At 47.7% G+C, this 21,557-nt stretch overlaps 1 protein-coding gene across 5 annotated transcripts in view; it reads right to left on the bottom strand.

Moving 5' to 3' along the window:
* LOC117204514 (ankyrin repeat domain-containing protein SOWAHB) overlaps window positions 1-21,557 on the bottom strand; it is a 113,122-nt gene that overhangs the window by 89,981 nt on the left and 1,584 nt on the right. For all 5 annotated transcript variants that reach the window (XR_004487103.1, XR_004487104.1, XM_033441994.1 and 2 more), the window contains exons 4-6: window positions 20,995-21,144; window positions 7,843-7,878; window positions 7,440-7,544 (exon numbers count right to left, since the gene is read on the bottom strand). Coding sequence is in view for 3 of the 5 variants with exons in the window: in XM_033441994.1 (XP_033297885.1) it covers window positions 7,440-7,544; window positions 7,843-7,878; window positions 20,995-21,144 (291 nt within the window). In the remaining 2 variants the exon portion in view is untranslated. The remainder of the gene's footprint in view (window positions 1-7,439; window positions 7,545-7,842; window positions 7,879-20,994; window positions 21,145-21,557) is intronic.

Below are 21,557 nucleotides of genomic sequence, written 5' to 3'. Positions count from 1 at the left end.
AGAGTATTACGGTAGAAAGCTTATACCTTCGCCGACGATAATGTTAAAAAGTAACACGATTTATTCTCAAGATCAGAAATTGCAGAAAGGAAAGAAATTCACGTGATGATCGTGTCCCGAAAATCCGAGAAAAGCAAAGAGAGAAATGAAATAGCGAGGAACCATGTTGACGATGGTGATCAAAATGGCAGATTGGACGAGAGGAGAGGTCAGGAGGAAGAGAGGTCGTTTTGGACGGGGCGCTTCGCATCCTCGATCGCGTCGAACAGCGAAGCGGAGCGCGGTTGGCTCAGACGGGCGTAGCGTGTACGAACTACAAACAATGGCTTTGTTTCCACGCGAAAAACGTGATACAACTGTAAAGTAACAAATATCTCGGCGTAGATCGACACGCGATCCGGCCGCCGCTTAGGGCGCACAGGCGTTTCTTACTCTTACACACTCGCCAAGCGTTCTCGTGTGCACGCAGCCCGCCCGTGTGGATCCCACGTTTACGTACGTAGTTTATAAAACGAACCAACAGCCAAGAGTCTTTTCTCTTTGCTAGGTGGCTGTCACTGTGTATGCGGGTTGGCTGGCTGTGTCGCTTCTTTACGAATTCAACGAGACGGAGAGACACAGGCTGGGACCAGTATTACGTATTTACTTGCGCGACTGAATCACCATAATAAGCTCCGCCCGTTAATTGCGCCCCATTTTCTCATGCACCGTCCGTGTAATTTCGCGTGTTACCACGAGTTTCCGTTAGCCGTTGCGGAAGAAAATATCGGATCAAGCGTGGAATACCGGCAGCCACGACGGATCAATGCGTAAAGTAGATATATCCAGACGAACAACGAGTTGAAAAGTTTCCGTGCGAACGAGTTTGAGTCGCGTCAATCGCAAAGTCCAAAGCTATGCGTGACCAGGGTAGCAAAGGGGCAGCGAAAGGGGAGCAGGAAAGGGACAACACACTCGATAATCCGATGTTACATGCAAGCATAATTATCGGAATACGGGTTACACACGTATTTTATGAATTTTAAAAGTGCACAGCTGTTGTCACGCATCGATACAAGGGATCAGAGGGTCCCGGCCAGAGGTTCTCCTCGATGCTTCTCGCATTTGCAGGTCGTTTGTTTGACATCGCGTCGCCTAACTGATACAACGTAACGAAGAGGGGTAGAAACGAGACCAAGGGTTGGACGCTTAAGTGGCTATGGATTCCTTCGTATTACCGTCCTCGAGAAACCGACCGAGTTTCCGAACGGAAAGGGCGTACCGGATGTTTCAGCTCGCCACTTTAGGGACATGTGGCCGGACAGATAGCCATCGATCTTGAACCTAATTAGCGGTGCACAGTGCGAACAAGCAGACACTGACTCCATCGGCCCACGATATACACGTAAACGCGTGTATTCCATACAACGGTGAACGCCCTTCTACAATTTTTTTTCTTTCCACCTCGTGCTTCTTGCATTTACTCTTCGACTCGGTCTCTCGATCGTCATCGTACCAACTCGGAGAATACGCTCCTCGAGCGCACCGGCCACGAGACGATCTACGACCGGCCGTCACGAACGATTTCGCGACCAGATACCAGGACGACGTTTCGTCGTTCCTCGTTATTACTCGCATAATTTCTGCGAACCTCGCTCAAGGCGCGGTGAAATTACGTATAAACGAGGATCGACTGACTTCGAGACGTGCGTGCTGGCCCGCCCGTGTACACGTCCCTTTGCCACGTGTACCAGGCGCGCGTCTGTACGCGTGACATTAATCAAGAGGAACGAAGCGGATCTGTCATTGGCGTATGGGAGAGAAATTCGCAGAATTTCTTCGAGAAACGAAAAGCTTCCGTGCTGATGTTCCATAGCTAGCACGGTAATTCTTGATATTATTTTCTAAATTGATTCGAGTGGATTAACGGTTGACGACTGGTCGTTTCGAAGACTAATGGCGCGTTACGGAATATACGATTTTCATTCGTAGATCTTAAATTGCCAGATATAAGAACCGAAACTACAAGTTTTACGGAATACGGCTATTAAGTAGGAATTCGAGAAGATAAACGATTTCAATGAGAACATTGAGACGCTTTCGTGACAGGGAAAGAAGAGGACGAAACAAAATAGGAATATTCGCGTTCAGAAAGGAGTGACGTTCAAAGGACGATTCCGCCAACGAGGTTAACTCGTGTTCACGGCCCGTTGCTCGACATCGGTTCGAGTCCTCGAAGCGAACCAAACTCTTACAAAATGGCTAAAGCAATTCTCCTCTCGAGTTTCACGGCCAGCGTCATGGTCGGCTATTGTCTTTTCGATGTTCCACGGTGTTCTTTTCCTTCTCTTTGCTCGAAACGTCAAGGGGTAGCCGATTAAGACGACCGTGCGCGCAAGTTTCGTACGAGAAATGTTGACTAATTCGAGCGTGAGTAGCGGAATCGTGGAACGCCAGCCAGAGAACGCCAGAGCGAAACGAAACGTGAAATTCTAGAAGTCTACTAGAGCGAGGAGAGGAGAAAGGTGGGGCACCGAAAAGTAACGAAGAACATGCGTCCATGGGACGATGCCACGGAAAGATGACGCCTCGACGGCGCCTCGATTTGCGACACCCTGGCCTGCTCCACAAAATCTCTCCCTCGCTGATCCGTTATCGGTCCCAGTCGACTTCCTGTTCGACCTCGACGACTGTCATGGCCTGGACAACGGTCGACTTTCTCCTACTTAATCTACGACGTTCGACGGTTCAGCAACGAGACGGAAAAGAGAGGAAGATTTAAAGAACCGGTAAGGACGTTCAATCTGACTAATAGGTGTTTCGAACGATAACGCGGCAAGACTAATTCGGAGGGCTGCCAAACGATTCCGTGCTAATTACTGACAGACCGGCCGTACGTAATAATCGTCGGGCGCATCGAGCGCGGCTGAAAATATATTTTGCCATGAAGCTTCAAAGGGCAGGGCGCACAAAGGGGCGACAGGTCGTTTGGCGAGTCTCCGCCGGAGGATAAATGATCACCGCGAGCTGAATTCGACCTGGACGACGGCCTCTTTCTCCCTGTTCGCGCTACCGTCTACGAGCGCGTTTCCCTTCGTCTTCTCGCAAACCGTCCACCAATATAATAAGAATGCAATTACCAAGCGAAACGAGACACCTATAAATAGAGTCTCCTCTCCAGTTGGAAAACGGCCGGCTGGAAACAGAAAGATGGAGGATACGTTGCAGACGCGAGAAGGCGCGCACGGACGAGCAAGCGGGATAAGAAGAGGCGGAAGAAGAAACGGTTAATTTGTTGTGTATCAGCGGCAGCAGCACCGGCAGCTACGAAGACAGGCTACGAAAGAACGCACCGTGCCTTCCTGAGAAAATAACTAGAGATAATTACGCGCATAAATCAAAGTGTTAATATTCGGGGGCGTAGGTAGGTGGTGCAGGTAGAGGTATATACGCTCTCTGTCTATAGGAACGCTCGTACGCGTTCGTCGTAGCGAGAAAAGGGTCGTGAAGGGTAAGAAAGATACGTCAAGGGGAAAAGAGAATACCACGGATCGAGGAGGGAGAAACGGAGAACGAAATAATGCCAACTCTGGATCGGTAGATCATTCGTGGCCGTTGGATACGCCTCCTTGTTAGCCAGGGTTTACTTAGTCCTGTGACGCTGCCAGGACGTGCGTTACGCCCGCTAATAGCCCACCGGTAACGAACTACCGTCGGCATTTTTCGACGACCTTTTAAGCGAAAACGAACGCGTCTCTCCTCTCGCCCGGCCTCTTATCGATCATCCTGGTCGAGTCGTTGCGAAAAAGGATCGCTCTTGCCTCTGGAAACGAATTCCTTACCCGCGTGCTTCTCTCCTCTTCCGATGATATACCGTGGGTTCTCGCGCGCGCATGCGCGAGTATCGGTCACCGTTCAGCCGCAGGACGCTCGCTTATAATACGTCGCGACGGTGGACAATTTTACCAAGATGGGATTAAATGGTTTCGTTTGTCCAATGATTATTCTTCTTGCCTCTTTCTTCTTATTTATCTTAGCTTTTTCATTCTCCCCTGATGAGAATCAACGTGTTCGATGATCACGGTTTCTGGCAATTTAATTACGCCACGGTATTTCCGATATTTTTCTCGGCTCTGTATCGGCAACAGGTATCGAGGCGAGCTCCAGAGAAAAAAAGGAACGCACAGTGGCGTTGAAACACTCATAACAGGTGGACCGATGCTCGGGCTGTAGATGCATCTTCGAGGTGGGCGGTCCCACACTCCTTAAATCAGCCTGCAGCCACCATAACATTAAGCCTGCCTCTCACGGTGCTGCGTCTTCCCGACCTGCCGTTTATTTGTTTGCTTAGAGCGAGTAATTAGAATCCGATACAAATGGTTATTATTTATCGACCGGCAGAGACGTGGGGGCAGCGAATGCACAAGTAGGTGGGAGGGAACACCTTCTGATTGCCTGGCGTTATTAAACCAACCGATACCAGCTGATAAATACACGGACGGATGCTAAACCCGCGCTTCGCTCATCCGCCAATATATAACGTTGTGATCGTTCTTAACAGCTTTTCGTTCTGATCTTTCGTTCGCTTGGTTTCTTCCTTCTTGCGCGTCTTCGTGAACTTCGTTTCAGACCCTCTAGATACCTTTGTCCTTCCTTTTTCATTTCGAAGATTTTTCTATGTTACGGTGCAAGTTCAAACTCGAAACCAAGACGAGATATGCCATATTTGAGGAGATGCGAATGAAAAGGGTTAGCACATTGCACCTGTCGAAAGCGACAAAAACGGATTGCTAACGATCCCACTGAATCAAGTATAATGGAGCAGAGTCAAACGTCGTGTCAGACTGATGCAGCCGTCCTGCATTGTAGGGGGACGCAGAAATCGAACGGGCGAATCTATCGCGATGCCAGACGCGTCCGTTAATAAAGTATAATGGGCACACGGTACCCGGACGACGACGTACACCTGACCCAGCGAATACAATGGCCGTCTACGACGTTCGGCCACCGATCACGTAGGCCACGTGTGTGCGAACGACTCTTTAATACGGGCTCGTAAACCATCCGCGAGAAAAGAAAGCTACGCGGTGTGACTGTTGACGGTGGCTCGTGAACAATCGCACAAAAGCGCGCGGATACCGATACGACCGATCGACGCCCGATGGCTAATCGATGCGAGGTGACTCAATGAAAAAAAAAAAAAAGAAAAAAGAAAAGAAAACAGATCGATCGAGCTTTTGTGCTGAATCTTTTATCGGCCATAGTCGAAACCCGTTATCGATCTTGTTGAAATTTGTACAACGTCTCATTCGAAGGATACGAGTTAATTTTAACGGGCCATTCGGTCCCTCTCAATTATTCATCGACATCTTCGTACCGCGATCAACCGTGAAACACGATTTTCCGATTGGTTATCGGCTAATCGTCCGATTTATTTATCCAAGCAAAAATTCGGCAAAGGGGAGAGAAACGTCGAGCGTGGTACCCACGTTGATTAGCTTCCGTGTTGATTTAATTACCGGAGGGGGAGTAATTGGAATGCCTACCGACGTTCCCCTTCCCACCCACAAACGACACCCCCATGTCGTTTGCTTCACTTTGTCTCCCACATCCCATCGCTCTGGCATTCTCTCCTCGCCTGACCGTTGCATATTCATCGATGGATTAATATATATATACATATCCATGTGTCGAAGCCTCGGTCAACGAGATGGTAGTGGTCACTCGAGAGTACATCCCGTAGAGAATAAATTTTTATATTAATCAAAGATCGGAATACTACTACCATATATACCGATCGACCACTTCGGAAAACAAATGTCGCATTGACGAAAGCGGACAGAAAGAAATCAATTACACGGAAATATGCATATAAACTATCTTCCTTTTGCAAGAAAATATAAGTTTCGACGTAAAAGAGAAAGAGGAAACGCGGCAGCGAAATGAAAGTACGATTTCCAACAGGAAAAACATTTTCCGCATTTTATTCGGATAGTAGATGCGAGAGCCATGCAAAAGCGGTAGCACGGCCGCGTGATAGACGGCGCGTGTACGATGCTGCAGGGAGAGAGCAGAGACGCGAAAAAGACAACAGAGAGACCGGAGTTCGTTGCCAATTTCCGCGAGCGCGAGACTCGTCGCAAAAAGGGAGCAGTGTATGGTTACGTTCGTACGTCGGCCATAGGCGAGCGTATATCGCGGCGATGTTATCCGCAAACACGCGGGTTCGACCAATTTATCCCAAGGGATGAGGCGGACGTGGCCTGAACCGGGGTGTGGGGCTACCTTGTCCAGCGGAATGAATTCAGCACGCAGCCCCTGTGCGGTTCAGCCGCCTCCACCCCTTTCGCAGACCACCACCTCCACAGGCTACCTCGTGCTACATCCCCACTTTCCAGCCGTTTCATCCCCTTGTTCCTTCCTCTCCGCCTTTTCCATCGACACCGACCGTGAACGGCCGTTAAGGCCGGTTCAAACTATTCAGGCCAGAAAACGACGCGTGTTAACAGGAACGACCACGTCGCGGTGAATAGTTTTTATCGCTCGGTCTAGTGCCGCTATGATCATCGGACGACGCTTTGTACACGATAGTCGTTTTAGCTTAATTAACCGTTTCGAAGAAAGCAACGTGTAGAATACGATTGACACGGTTTCTACGATACGTGTAGTCGCGGCATTTTTCTCGGTCGTCGATTGCACAAGCTGAATTTTCTAGTTCTAAGGAGGGGAAAGTAGAAAGTTCCTTTCGAGGTGCGATCGAACCAGAGCTATTTACTACCCTCCGTGGTAAATCTTCTTCCTTGTCTTTGATTCTCAGTGTACGGATTATAAGTGAAATCGATAGTGTGAGTAATCCTTAACTCGTTCCCTATCGGACACTGGTGATCCGCTCCACATATTGGCGGTTTGGTATACACCGGCTGCCTGATTGCCACGGGGGCTCTTAGATTTATTGACCTGTCAATGGTGGCGCGCGAAAACGGCGAATTTACAACGCCGCAGGTGTTAAGTTCTGCCGTGCGTGTAATAACGGCCTGATCCCAGGCCTACGGTAAGCCACACCGTAATTATATTTCCGAACCTCTGGCCCGCCACCTTTGTCATTATCACCCGAGGCGGCGTGGCCGTAATTCAATGAGATCCATTGCGCGGACCAGCGCGCCCCTTTCTCTACGTGAACACGTTAAACACACGGGACGACAAATCGCTCGCGAATCTACAATTTTTTAACCGATCGTACACGCAACCGAGACGAAGGGAGGGAGGGAGAGACCGCTTTAGATAAATCGAAAGAAATTTACGAGAGACGTCTGCCGTCTTTATTCGGGTCGTTCGAGATAACACGTCACACTTATATAAAACGCCTATATCTTACTCGACGTTGCTGGCATTTCGACAAAGTAAAAAACAAACGAGAAAACATGCTCGAATTAAATGGCGATCATAAAAAGTTGACATACCTTGAGTCGGGTGAGGCGAGGTTCTTCCGTGGCCAATTTCGCCAATGCCTGATAATCCCCTTGCGCCGCTCTGACCAACCACTCCCGTGACTTCCCGTCCAGTTGCTACTTCCCAAAGCGATAATTGCCTCAATTAACAGAGGTTACTCGCGATATCGAGCCAGCGAACGATAACGGCCAACACGAACAGGACCGCGTCGAAGAGAGATCCATGGTTCGATTAGAAGGGGAAAATTTTAATTAAGATCTCCGCGAGGAGGCCGCGTGCGTTAATCATGCCAAGACGCGCAATCCGTTCGAACCGAATCTATCGTCTCTCTTCTCACACACACGGTCCAAGTGTTCGCGGGCTGGCTCGCGTATGATAATCAAGATCCACGGAAGACTCGCACGATGAACTTACCGAGGCAACGGAAGCGCTGTCATCTTCGTCGGCGCCCTGCGGGGAAAAGAAGAAAATCAGTCAGTCGCTCGAGAAATCAACATTACGTGCTACGTCACGCGCGACGGGGCGAACGGTGAATCGCCGTGAAACACCATGAGGGAACCGGTCGTTGGCGCGCGATCGCTCTATATGGTCCTGCAGAGCCATACGGAGAACCACGTTCCCTCTTTCTCCCGCTTTAATTCTATCTTCGTCTTTCTTACGGTGAACAACGTGCCCTCGCGGTTACGAACGCCACAAGGGCCACGGAGAGCTCGGGGAGAAGAAAATGCGTAAAAGCAGCGGGGAGCCGCGCACCACGAACGTGCTTCGGTCATCAGATTGATATACGGATCCAATAATTGATTCTCTGACGCAAGACCGCAGGAGGTTGGACCAACTTACGCAACCCCTGTCGGCCACCACCGGGCCGAGGGCAAGCGTTTTAACCAGCCTGCGGCGAACTTTGTCTCGGCGCTGTTTGCCGGATAAAGTGGGTCTCTATCAGGATCGCGGAACGCTGCTAATGGTCTCGTAGAAGTTTGGAACCGATACCTTTTACATCGAACGATCTGTCCGCTTTTACTTCTTGACTCGATTGTTTAAAAACGAAGGGATATATCCTTCTCGTAATCGTTTCGAGAATTCGCGATCGATATTAATTGGCATCGTCATTAATAGAATTTACAATATTTCATTTATTTATGAGTGAAAGTAATCGCAACTAACCCTTCGAAGCAAAGTGCACTCAACAAACGTAAAACACAACCCTCTCGATTTCTGCGACACTTTTCACAACACACGACCACACCTATGTACGTCCACGAGGCATTCGAAAAAAGAGAAGGAAGAAGAAGAGGAAAAAGAAGAAGTCGGAGAAGAAGGAAGAGGAGGCAGTGAGGAGCGGCTGATCCCAAGAACGCTAAACGACTACTCATCCCTGTTAAACTGTTTGTATTTTCACTCGTCACGGCTGCATCGTCCGTTCGAGGTGCTCACATCGACACTCGTATCCGAATCAATCGTGACTCCTCGTAAATTACTTTCAACGAAGGAACGGGAGGGGTAGAAGTTGAATTCGGTCGAGTCATCATTAGCCGGGCCCGATATATCTCTATCGATCGACACCACCTTGCGTGTCTTTAAGTGAAATCGTGATTCGAGAGGGCGATCAGCGCTGCCAGCTTAAGAAGCCTGCCTCGCACAGCTCGCGCATTCCGCGCTTAATTTAATTTCGCAGGGTAATCCCTAACGCTTAACGTTCCTCTTGTGGTATGCAAATTCGCTCGATCGTTCGAGTCCGATGATCTCTTCGTGGCGTGTGTCATCGCGATATATCCCCCGCCCCTCTCTTTCCTACCAATCAAAGGACGAGTGAGAACCACTGACCCCCCGTCGCGTCAGGTGGTGCAGCGAGCTACGTTCCCAGCTTTCATGTGCTACGGCCACTCTCCCGGCAGAGTTGTCCGTGCCTCGTGCAAATGCATCGGTACACACGGACGGGGGATAGTCTTTATTATGGACGTGCCCAGAGCGTTATCCTCCATCAGTGATTCGACAATCGTATTTTCAATAAGCGGTTGTTATTGTCCGGCCTGTTTAACAATAACCGCGCGAACCAACGGGTCAACAACGAATTCGGTTGGCTTCTGACAGCCAGTCGGCACTCGAGGGGCGAAAAGAAACGATGTAACATCGGAGAGATTTCATAGATTGCAAACAACGTCGAACAACGAACGACAACTTGTCCAGGAACTTGTTCGCTTTCTCGGTTTCTGATAAGTGGAACATCGTCGATATACCGGTTAAAAAGTCAGCACGTTAAGATTCTTGTCACCGGTAGGTTTGGTTGATTTTCCAACGATTGGACGCTCGACGTAAATGGCCAGGACGAGACACTTGTTTCCTCCGATATCTTGGTCCAGAAATATGCAAATGGTCTTGTCTCGTGTTGGCGCAACAACGAACGCGAACGATTGGACAGACGGACTAGTCAACGATGCCGATCCCGCGAGAGTCACCACTATAATGGGGTGGTTATCAGATAAGCTTATAGACGGACGGTAATCGTAATAACATCGCTACGATGGCTTCTCTGATTCATCGTTGCCAGCGAGATCGAGAACGGAACGAGTCGCAGGTATAGGAAGGGAGGGAAAAGAGAAAAGAGAAAAGACAGATCTATCCTCATCGGCGCCTGGACCCGTCAGCGAGTCATTGTTTCTCCGTAATTAATATTTTAATTGAGATCACCGAGAATTAATTAATGCAACGGCGTCGTTATACCCTCCGTCTGGACTGTTCATTTAATCGATCGTAACACGGCGCCTGTCAGAGCTGTACAGCTCGTTCCATGAATTTCGTCGACTATCACGACTTCACGCTGCGCGTAGACGCCCCTTAGATATTATCTCGGGACTAATTTTTTTACTCGTCGTTATTTATATAACCGTTACGATTACGCGAACCTCTGAGCAGGAGTATTTTAAATTCCACCACGGAACTTTTTAATTCGCTAAATACGCCAGCATACGGTACGTATCTATACGGCTCTCATACACGGCAAGTACGCGGAACGATTTGTCTCTTCGATCAGAGGTACGTGCATATACAAACGTGTTTCGAGAGGTGGGAAACTTCTGGAGGATCCAGACACGCGCTTAAAACTTTTTCCGGCTGCTAACTTTTTCGACAACTTCCGAGATACGGTGTCAAATATTGTCGACTCGCTTCACGGTTCCACGATTTGCTCAAACTCTATTATCTTACCCCCTCGAAAGAGGACGGGAGAAAAAGAAATAGCGAAGTACCGCGTTAATACTAGATCGCTGGGAGAAACAACGAGCGTAACGGCTCTAGAAACGAACACAAAGGGAGGAATTTCCATGACCATCTCGCTGTTAACGCAAGTGTGCGCCGCGTCGACGTTGATTCCAAAACATTCTCTCCCTGTTCTAATTAAATTAAATACGCCTCTCCGGTTAATTTCGAGAATGTAGCCATAGAGAAACGCGCGCAGATACTCGAACAGCGGTGCACGTGTTGGCTCACGTTCATCGGTGCTTTTCTCTTCTCGGGACAATGAAAAGAACGCAAAAACCGAATGAAACAGAAAGCTGGAGAAAAAGAGAGAAACAGAGAGAGAGAGAGAAAGAGAGAAATAAAAGCGTAGGCGGTGTGAGCGCGTGCGGTTGTTCTTCGGGGTGGAAACGTTTTAATAAACGGACGTGTGCTACCCCTCCGAGGGGGCGTATAAATATATTCGGTTGTTCGAGCGCGTGGAAGAAGGCAGTGGAGAGGAGAGGAACAGAGAGTACCAGAGTCAGGAGGTGAAGAGTCGGGAGGGTTGGATATCGGTGAAACGGCAAAAGGAGTCAGAAGGGCAAGGGCGGTGGCGGTGGTGGGCTGGTGCGGGATGGCGGAGGCAAAACATGTTGCGGCACGAGCTGCCTCAAGAGCACCGCAGAATTAGCTTTATTATAACCTGGGGGCCATCCATACATGCCTAACAGAGCACGAACATTCGCCGGCCAATAAGCCGAATGCTAACCAAACATTTTCGCGACTCGCCGCACCCTCGAATTTATCCCTGCTACACGACGGACGTAAAGCCACCGGACCTGAGAGATGGGGCAGCAGGGAGGAAGGAGGATCGATTTCACGAATTAAAGCTGGATATCTATTTAATGTGCCCGTTAACGTTCGACCACCGCCGACTATTAATAATCTGCCTGTTTGCGGGTACCACTTAAAAGATTATATACTACTCACGATTTACGTAATTATCGAGTTTATGGATTATTTCGCCCCATTTATATTGGAACGTTTATCCGCTCGTTTTGTTCGATCGCGGGAATCTTCCTCTATTTATTAAATTGTTCAATCGATTACTCGGAAAACGTGTATCTTTCGTCTTTATAATTGTTTGGGATTTGATTCGTTTATCGGTCATCTCTATCGCCAGCAATTCTTTGAATCAAAGAGGAATTAGAGATATTAAACTATCGATAACTGACCGAGTAAAATCCCGACTCGTGTTCAATTAGCCAAGTGCAATATCTACCTACTTACTACATCTTCGCAATCACTTTTCCTCTATTCGATTTACGTCAGAGCTGCAGAATTCCCACCAGAATTCCCTAGATCATCCCCGATACCGAAAGTTCTCCACCGTGAAAGGTAGAAGCTCGGTCCTCTCTAACGAGCATCGTTAGGAGGAACTTTTCTGACGCGCTGACAGTGGACGAACGATTAGGCCCGGATTAGTGGTGCGCGCGAGATCGATTATGCAACGCTGCGGATAACGTTGGCCTGATTTATTCCCCTAATGGGCGTTCGCGCATTCATTTCGTGGCCGTACGAGGCAATTCCACGGGGCTTCGTCGGATGGTGGCGACCGTACTGCCGCTGACAGGAAAACTCTCGCTGGGTGATTCAGCGTTCCGTTCGGCGACGCCTCCCAACGACCACCATAATGCCTACACCTAGCCTGGTGCCCACCTACCTAACGCCATTTCCATCGGCTGCTATCGTCCGGGATCATAATCCAAGGTTTAGTCCGGAGTCGGACGAAATCGCGCCGAAGTGCAGACCGCTGTTTGAATCGGACACGCGGAATGGGTGAATCGCGCGACACCGCGTCTCCCTGAATCGGAGATACAGGTCTGCTTTGTTCGTCCGGGATTCTCTTCGCCTGTTCTCGGTATTCGATTGTAAAGAGACGGATGGTGGATGTGGCAAAAATTCTTTAGATCAAAAATTAACAAATTTTACGTCGGATAGATGAAAAGATACCTGTATAGAGGCAATGAAGGTTAAGTATCTTGTAAAACACTAGGATATTCTTTTTTTTTTTTACTTTGTTGTTTGATTTCAAGACAAAAAATCTAACGGTATGCAAGTGCGTTTTATCTAATTCGAATGCACTACTCAGAATAATTGGAAGATTCTACTGCATCGACCAAGCGTGCAGGCAAGCAGTTTAATTGTAAAGTATAAACAGGATTACAAATAGGATATTTATTTTAACACGTGGACTATGAAACTCGAATGACACACAAGTTTCTCAACGCAAAACGTTTAATGCGAATCACAAGGATAATTACGAAATACGAAAGAATCAATAATGGAATTGGTCCTTGGGTCAGAGCAATTTTTTATATCGGAGTACGAAGAGACTGGGTGCCGAGCACGCTCGACAAGGCAAGCATCGAACGATTACACGACGCCAGAGAAATTCGGCATAGAGACGATTATTAGCTGAGCCGACGCTATGGTGGCATTGGGAGTAATTCATAACCGGCAGCTCGTATTTTCGCGAAGCGGCACGTCGAATTTGGTCCGGATAGAGAACATGCAGCATCGACGCTGCTCCGCACCTCCCATCCTCCGACCGGCCTCCGTTGACAGGATTATATTCGTAGGTACCTATCGTGTTCCTCGGTGTAGCTCGGTCCCGCAATACGCGTCGCGCGATCATATTCTCGTCGACCAATAAATTTACCATGGTGCTCGAGCGCACAACTATCGTACGAATGTCGTCGGTCGATTGTCCTGCCGGCAGTGTCACTGTTTCAAGGACCTTTTACAATGCTAATCGACGCGATTCTACTCCGACGAGATGATTCTGCGAGCAATTATGGTTGTCACTCGACCACCGGATTATTCCAAGATTATTCGAAATTATTTCTCCCTGTCCTTATCTTATTCCTAACGTTTAAAAATACACTACGTTCATTCATGAATTTTCTTTCGATTATAAGCAAATCCACTAATGAAAGAAACGACGTAAGCTCACGACGATCAGGCTTAACCATCCTCGAGCGTAGTTTCGTCTCCTAACGAGTTTATCGCATCCTCTTTAACGTTATTAACACGGGCTAACGAACTGGAAGTGCCGAGTCACCGAGGTCCTCCGCCAAACGCGGAGCCACGGTTCCACCAGGTACGCGTACACACCTGTACGTGTGCCCGTGTCTACCTGTGTACGTATGGAAGTCTATACACACGGGCTTGTAAGTGCAGGGCGAGAGCAGGCGCTCGACGGGACAGGTTACGTGTATAAGGTGGGATAAAGGTACGTATAGGTACAGGTCGGCCTGTCTGTGCGGCCCTGATACCCCAGTCTCTGGGCTAATTCCGAGGTGTAATCTGCGGGTACCATCTCAATGGATTAGCATATAGATAGCGAGGTGGGCTGACCGTATATATACGCGCCTAGACTACGTCGCAGGACGTAGCCATGTCCGTTTTGGTCTCGTGTCCTCTGTACGTAAGGGGGTCAGCTGGTGCTACGCTGCAACACCCCCGCAACTGCAGCGGATGAACCCCGAGCGTCTCTTGTACATCGAACGCCCGTCCAGAACTAATTATCAGAACAGTAGATCAATCGTCGCGTCTAATGAACCATTTCCTTTACCGTGTCCCTGCTTGATGCATGGCTGGGAAATCAGTCAAAAGAAACACTCCGTCAACAATATCTCATGATCCTTTTCTTCGAAGAATCAACTTGAGAGTTTGTACGTACCAAAGAACGATGCAAAAAACGATCGAGATACGGTCGAGCGTATTGTTTCCACGAAGACGGTCTCTAATGCAAAGGAGGAGGGAATAGAGTATACTGGCACGAAGTGTGACCGACATGAATGGCAGTTTGCCATTGGCAGCGGCCACGTGGGGAGGAGTAGACGAGGACGAGGACCGAATATTTCGCTGGAGGTGATTCGGTCGCGAGGTAATTTGTGCTCACAGCGGGGCTGAGCAAACATGCGCAACAGGGGTGCCTCGAAAAATTAAATAACCCGATGACTGGTCACATTCTCCGACACGCGGCATACACAGCAACCAAGAAGAACGTGCACACGTACACGCACACTGTGGAACTTTGGCCGTTCGAAGATGTCCGCGAGAAGGGCGCCTCGGTTGAATGACGTGGCCCTCTGCCGTTCTGCTTCTCCATCGTTCTCCCATTTTCTTCGAGCACGACCGAGCGATGCCAGGCTACGGTCGGATATCCCTGGGGAACGGCGTGGACCCAATGGAAGCTAGGACGGGCCCCGGGACTCAGGGCCCAAGGAGCGAGCGCCGGCCTCCCGCGGACTTATGAATACAAATAGCCGCTCACTGCGCGACTCAGATTCCTGATAAGGTACACTCCTGGCTTACCGGTACCACGGACTAGCATAAAGTACGAGCTTAGGTCCTCGCGGCCACCGAGGCACCACCGTTTAACGGAAGATTATCCTCGCGGCGAAGAAAGATTCGCATCGGACGATATCGTCCTTGTATCGGTTGAAAGAAAGGACTCCGGAATGTCATGCAGACGACCTCGCGAGACTCGCTGAGAGATCGAACCGAGGGCGGACCAACCGTATCGGTTTCTCTACACGGACGGTGAAAGAGACATTATTAACTTCCAACAGATATGCTTCTTCCAGGGAACAAGGCGTTTAAGCGAGAACCCGATCGTCGATATATTCGAAGATAAAATAACGGTCGTTCAGCTGACAGAAGATACCTAAGTTTGGGTTATATTTCCAGGAGAAATTGTAGAACGTAACGGAAGCACAATGGAAAATAAAGTATCTTCAGGCTAGAATACACATTCGATGGAAAGAAACGTTTCTCAATTCTTATATTCTTCATCCGAATGAACGTTTGTTAATAAGACATTCGACGATTTCCAGAAATTAATCTGAATATTTCAATATAACGTGTGTACTGAAAAGTGTAATCGGAATTCGCAACGATCCGCACCCTTCTTTCCTGCGACTGTGGAATGCATTTTACAGTGCCGATAACAAATTACGCGTCTTCATCCATGTTCTGCCTTCCAAGCAGAAAGGAATGCCATCGCTCGATCGGTCATTCCCCGGTTTCATCCGGTCGATCAGTAAGAAGATACCTACGCTCCTGCCGTGCGTTTCAGGATTGGAGACAGTATCTGCCTTTATCTGCGGCTAATGTCGTGTAAGAACTACGCCTCCTTCGATCTACTGACAACCATTTGTTCAGACACTCATGACCACGAGACGCGGCCTGACTCAAAACTTTCTAATGAATTTACAATGTATGTCCCCCTTGTCTTTGGTAAAAATAAAGGACGAACTGTTATAAGGACGATGAATTACAATACGTACAGTCACGAAACAAAACGCTATAATTTCTTTCCTCCCTTTCTTCTATCCTGCGTGAGAATCTTCGTTTCCTATAATTCGTTTGATAGCTTCCACGTCCACCGAACACAGATTCGTTCAATTTGTCAATGGAAGGTCATCGAGCGGACCTACGCTTAGGCGGTAAAAAAGAAATCCCTGTCCCATAACCGGACCACCAAGAACGACGTGACCCGGAAGGGTGGAGACTCGTTCGCTATCGTGACAGTCACAATCAGTTTTCGACGCATTCTCTGACTGTCACAACGGGAGACGGACACCCGCCGACGAAGGTACTTAGTCTCCGGTGAATGGTGTGTACGAAACGAAGAAATCAAGCGATTCGACTCGGTACAGTTTCTACTACGGTCGGTTTCTACTACGACAAATGTCCTTGCGTTTTTTAGTAGCTTATCAAATTTTGATCGTCCTAGCGAAGCCAGTTACGGACGACTATTGACGTTTTCTGATCGAACAAAAAACGAATAAAATCTCCATTGCGATGTTTGAGAAGACGAGTCAGACGAATAAGGTATAGTTAATAGGTATCTTTATTCAGAGATACACACAGAATGAAAAATAGCAGGGTTACAGCTATTTTTCGTCACCTCTCCATCAGTGTACAATCACCTTCGCATGAAGACATTAAAAATTCCTGCGGAAGCGCGAGGGCGTACGGCACGAGGCGACCGTTAAGCAAACAAATTTAATGCGCGTGTAGAACGGCACCAATTTAAATGATAATGCGCGCTATGTATGCTTCCAAGATTAACTCGTAATAGGCTGGAATAAATGTCGGCAGACCTGTTAGGCGTATCTAGCACTGTTACATGGGGAACAGTAGGTGCTAACTACTTCTGTAGACAAGCTTGTTTATATTGGTGCGCCGTGTATCTCGGGAGGTACGGGTGAATTTGTCCTGCGCTCGATGGCGTCAAGGAAATTGGGTCGCGCATCATCGCGTCCGCCGATCTCGATATTCTTGTTTGCCGATAAATTATTACCCAGTCGAACGACCCCACCGCCCTTCGACGCGACTTGTAATTATCTGGACCGGTTATTAAATTTTATCGGTGTCTGACTATCATAGAATCGACAATCTATCAGGGAATATTTCCTGGTGAATTAAATATCTGTGATATTCGACCTATCTATGTATCACGTTAAATTTGATTATAAGAAGAAAGAGAGACCTAATAGAGAAGAGCAAGTTTCCTATTTACGAAACGCGATCATTTGTCACTGGAGTTCGACTCGATTCGTTTAATTAAGAGAACAGGACATAAACCAATTTACTTTTACCAAGGTTCCACGATATCAGTCTATCTGTGGCGTGTCAAGAACCAATGAACCATTAATAACGTCTCCCAAACTTGTACCAACCAAAGAACGACGAAAATATTTCACCGGTGTACGTAATACTTTCCCTAATTCGACGTCGATATCATCGCCCAGGTAATATCGTATCCGTTTCGCGTGGCGCTTATTGATTAAATTCCGGGAGAAAAGTACGGTCTCGTAACTGGGATAAAAAGCATCGCAAAGACGATGATAGCGTGCAAAGGTCGAAGAGTCTTCGAACTATGAGGTAAGTTTGCCTCTGGGGGTGTCTTGTCGATGTTGTCGCGGATGGGATCATGCAAGCTGTGCTCTCCCCACCCCTCGAGCCTCGCCCGTTCTACGTCGGTGAACCTCTTTGCATATACATTCTGTAAGATTACTTTGTGCGGTTTACACCCTCGACCCAGCCACGGCGTAGCTGCTGCTCGTCCTTCAGTACGCCGAACGCCTCGCAGCCCTCGACGAGAGCTCGCTCCTTTTGCCAGGAGGCAAACTACCCTGCAAGTTTCACCTAGAAGGTCCCTAATGTATGCGGAACTATACGAGAGAAATTCCAAGTTCGGCATGCCCGTGTTAGGTACCTTTACGATGAGTATCTAGCACGGTCTCGCTCTTTCTCCCGACTCCAGGAAAGGACGAACTACCGACAAGACTACACCGTAGAAGCGGCGAACACGCGTGATCCTAATTAGAACGCGTCCTCCTCCAAGTGTCGAAGTAAAAGCAGCTTTCTTGTTGCTTCGTTCCGCGTGCCACTCCGCCCGCGAGCATTCAAGAGCGTACGTTGCGGAAGAAAGCGCGGTATCATCGAAAAACAAACGACGTTTCTTCCCGTTGGATGACCAGACCGACGTGGACGCATAAAGTTTCAACGTAGCGTTAACGCCGTCGGAATACCACCCTGTTACAACGGATATTGTATTCTGTGAAAAGAGCAAGGAATATACATACGATTACGAAAATTCTCACGGAGATACAACTCTTAATAGTATTCTTTACCACCCACATTTTCAGCGAATTTACATAAAAACGAGCCAGGGCTCTGTAGCCCCGAAGCCCGATGACTACGAATAACCGCATTAACTTGGTGGCATCGTTTTAATATTTCCTTTCTTTGGCGCGAACGAGGAGTTACGAAACACTTTAGTAACTCGGAAGTAAATTGTTCTGCTTCAAATCTGACTTGTTTCTATAAATCCGCTATACACACAGGCTACAAGTAAAATATGATCATTAAGTGATCAGTAACTACCACGTAAACCAACTAATGGAAGAGTAAGTAAACAAACAAATAGATGGCACAAAAACGTTTCTAATATATACATATAATAAATAAATCAGCAAGACCCACACCAAGAAAATATTCGTGCAAATAAAAATTACCGTCGTTTTAAAGACAAATGTATTTCCAAACATGTGAGAGCCCTCTCGGTCACGATTCCCATGGCTCACCCTAATCGTCGACGTCACGGTGCTATAATCATTCGTCGACACGTAGCCACGGCTGCATTCAATGACCTATAACGAGGCTTTCGAAGAAAGCACGACGGAAAATTACGTGAAACGTGTTGATGCGACGACCGGCTGGCAAACGACGCGGCACGCGACACAACGCTAGACGAAGGGCTCATTAAGGATGCGGAGGGCGGAATACCATGGCCATGCTGCATGATAATTACAGCAAAGAAAGCTCCGACCCGGCGGACGCCTTGCCTCTCGAGAGAGCTCCCAAGAGATTACAGGATGTCCGGAGGCGAGAGGATTCTCTCGGCATGTCCCGAAACCCTATCCACGCTCACGACTAATAAAAATTAACAACCGGCCGGTTGGATTCGTACATGAAAGACGGACCGCCACAAATAGATGATGACAGCTGAATAATAAATAATTATCGTTGGGCCCACGCGCCACCCGTGAGCTCTTTTGCGGCGAGCGAAACATAAACGATCACTGCGTTCCAAACGATTCGTATTTCCGGTTGACTTTACATCGCTTACACGTTAGAGATATCGGATAATCTTTCTCATAAAACGGACAGATTTTTAGCGTTTCTTTCGGAGAATGAACAATCTAAATACCGGAATTGTAGGCGACCCAGACAATAATCTATTGTTCCACGATCCTCCACAATATACATACATACAATGAATATGAAAATTCTTGGGAATATGTACATGTGTCGAGGTCCTTACGGTATGTTTTCGTCGGCGAGTTGTGCAACGTTGGAGCATTGCCAGCACGATCAGAACTTCTTCCGATTGCCACGAAGGGTTCCACGTGGCCGATCCTTTTAATCGTTCGGCACGATAAACATATCGAAATTATGATGGAGGATCGAGCGCGTAAAGGACGAGCGGTGGTGATCGTGGCAAGCTTTGCGGCCGCGGCGGAAAGGATCCTCTCGTTCCCGCCGCGTCTGCCTCCTCCACTTTTAATTTTCAGGCGCGGCTAATTATGATTTACGGCAACATCGACGCAACATCCTGATCGGTACGCGAGATACCGCCCGCAGGATATTCAAATGCGATGAATATTGCTCGCCGCGATAAACGGCGCACGAACAGCGACAGACGAGATGAGAAACAGAAAGAAAGAGAAAGCGAGAGGGTGGAACGACGGGAGAGCAGATAGAGAAAGATGCAAAGGAGCTGACTGGCGGGAGGCGCGCGTGTAAAGGATACGAGAAAAGGATTCTTAGTAGTCTATTCGGTATGCAAGATGAGCGGTCAGACCTGTACGCACCGCATCCCTTCTTCGCCAAATAAAAAAAAAGGAGGTATATCCTTGCGTGTGGATTATTCGATATATCGAGAGCCGGCTGTCCACCATGGTCGCTTCGAATCGTTCGCTTTTTCTCCGATAACTCAGTGTCAAACGTGAAACGGCAGCAGATGGGTAGTTATGATTTGAAAGCAAAACGTTTAAGAACACCTTGTGTTATTAACCGATCTTATCTCGAGGAAATAAAAGATACTTATTTATAACTGAGGAGCTGCTTGATACGTGTTCTCACATGAATTACATCCGCGTGAAGATCATAGTCAGATAATATAAGCTTTCTGTTAGAGCAAAGTAATTTGTCGATATCTTATACGAAGCGAGGGATACGTCAGAGAATTAGCCACATGATTACGCCGTTTGTATGTTTAATAACTGTTTTAAAACATACCTCGTGTATACACGAATATACACGCACTTTCGAATAATTAACTTCGTGCAAACGAATATATCGTATGAAATTAATAATAGACATCAATATCCATTATTCCCGGAATTACTACGCTTCGTCTCTCAGTTTTTTACCTTTGAGTATTTTTTCATTTTTGCCACGTGCTAGTTCTTACACTCGTACGACTCGTTCAAGTTTTGCAATCGCTCTGCTCCGTTATTTCATACCCTCGATTACCAATCGCGATTAGGAAGTTATCGAGGCGCACCTTATAGCGCGGAATGTATCGTGAAGCGGCAAATTTGTTAGTCAATGAACCGAATGGCCACCGGATATAATTTTATGAAAGAACGGCAAAATAATTGCCTCGACTCTAGTATTATGACGATGAAAGAAAAATGTTCCGGCGAGCATCGCTGATCATCTTAAGAGGAAGAAAGGCAAAAAAATTATTAGATTATCGGTTACCTTGTCAGATCGCTTTTTAGTAGGTGTGATAGTGCCGTTAGGCCTGCCTTGGAGATCGGTTTCGCTAGCCATCCGGTTGAAACGTTGCATCCGCTCGCGGAAGCTTAATTGCTCGGTTGAGCCCGGATTCGTCGCGACGGCCTCATCTTCCTGCATGTTTAATATCTCGGATTGTCAAGACTCAGAGAATAGTAACACGTAACGCTACGTCCAGCTACTGATAAAAGGCGGAACCAACAACGAAACAGCAACAGAGTAACACAGAAAGGGTGACAAAAAACCATGTGCTAACATATAAATACTCGACGAGACTAGTACACGCTAAATAGAGGTGCTTATCTATGTCATACTATCATGCTACAATACTAATTAAAGCAACACATCAATACTCGTGGTATCTAAGCATGCTAAATAACTGAGAGAACAATGACAGTTGTGAAAATAAGATTTTCGATTATTCATGACGTGGACACCAGTGTCGTTATGCAAGGACGTTAAGCTTTCGATAGAGGATGAGGAACACCAGTGTCGAGTGTGCTGCGTACGCTATCATACCGCGTAAG

This window comes from Bombus bifarius, unplaced genomic scaffold (assembly GCF_011952205.1).
Source record: "Bombus bifarius isolate JDL3187 unplaced genomic scaffold, Bbif_JDL3187 scf7180000007978, whole genome shotgun sequence".
In the NCBI taxonomy this organism is placed as follows: Eukaryota; Metazoa; Arthropoda; class Insecta; order Hymenoptera; family Apidae; genus Bombus; species Bombus bifarius.
The sequence above is the reverse complement of the archived record's forward strand: the minus strand, read 5'-3'. Positions and strand labels throughout refer to the sequence as shown.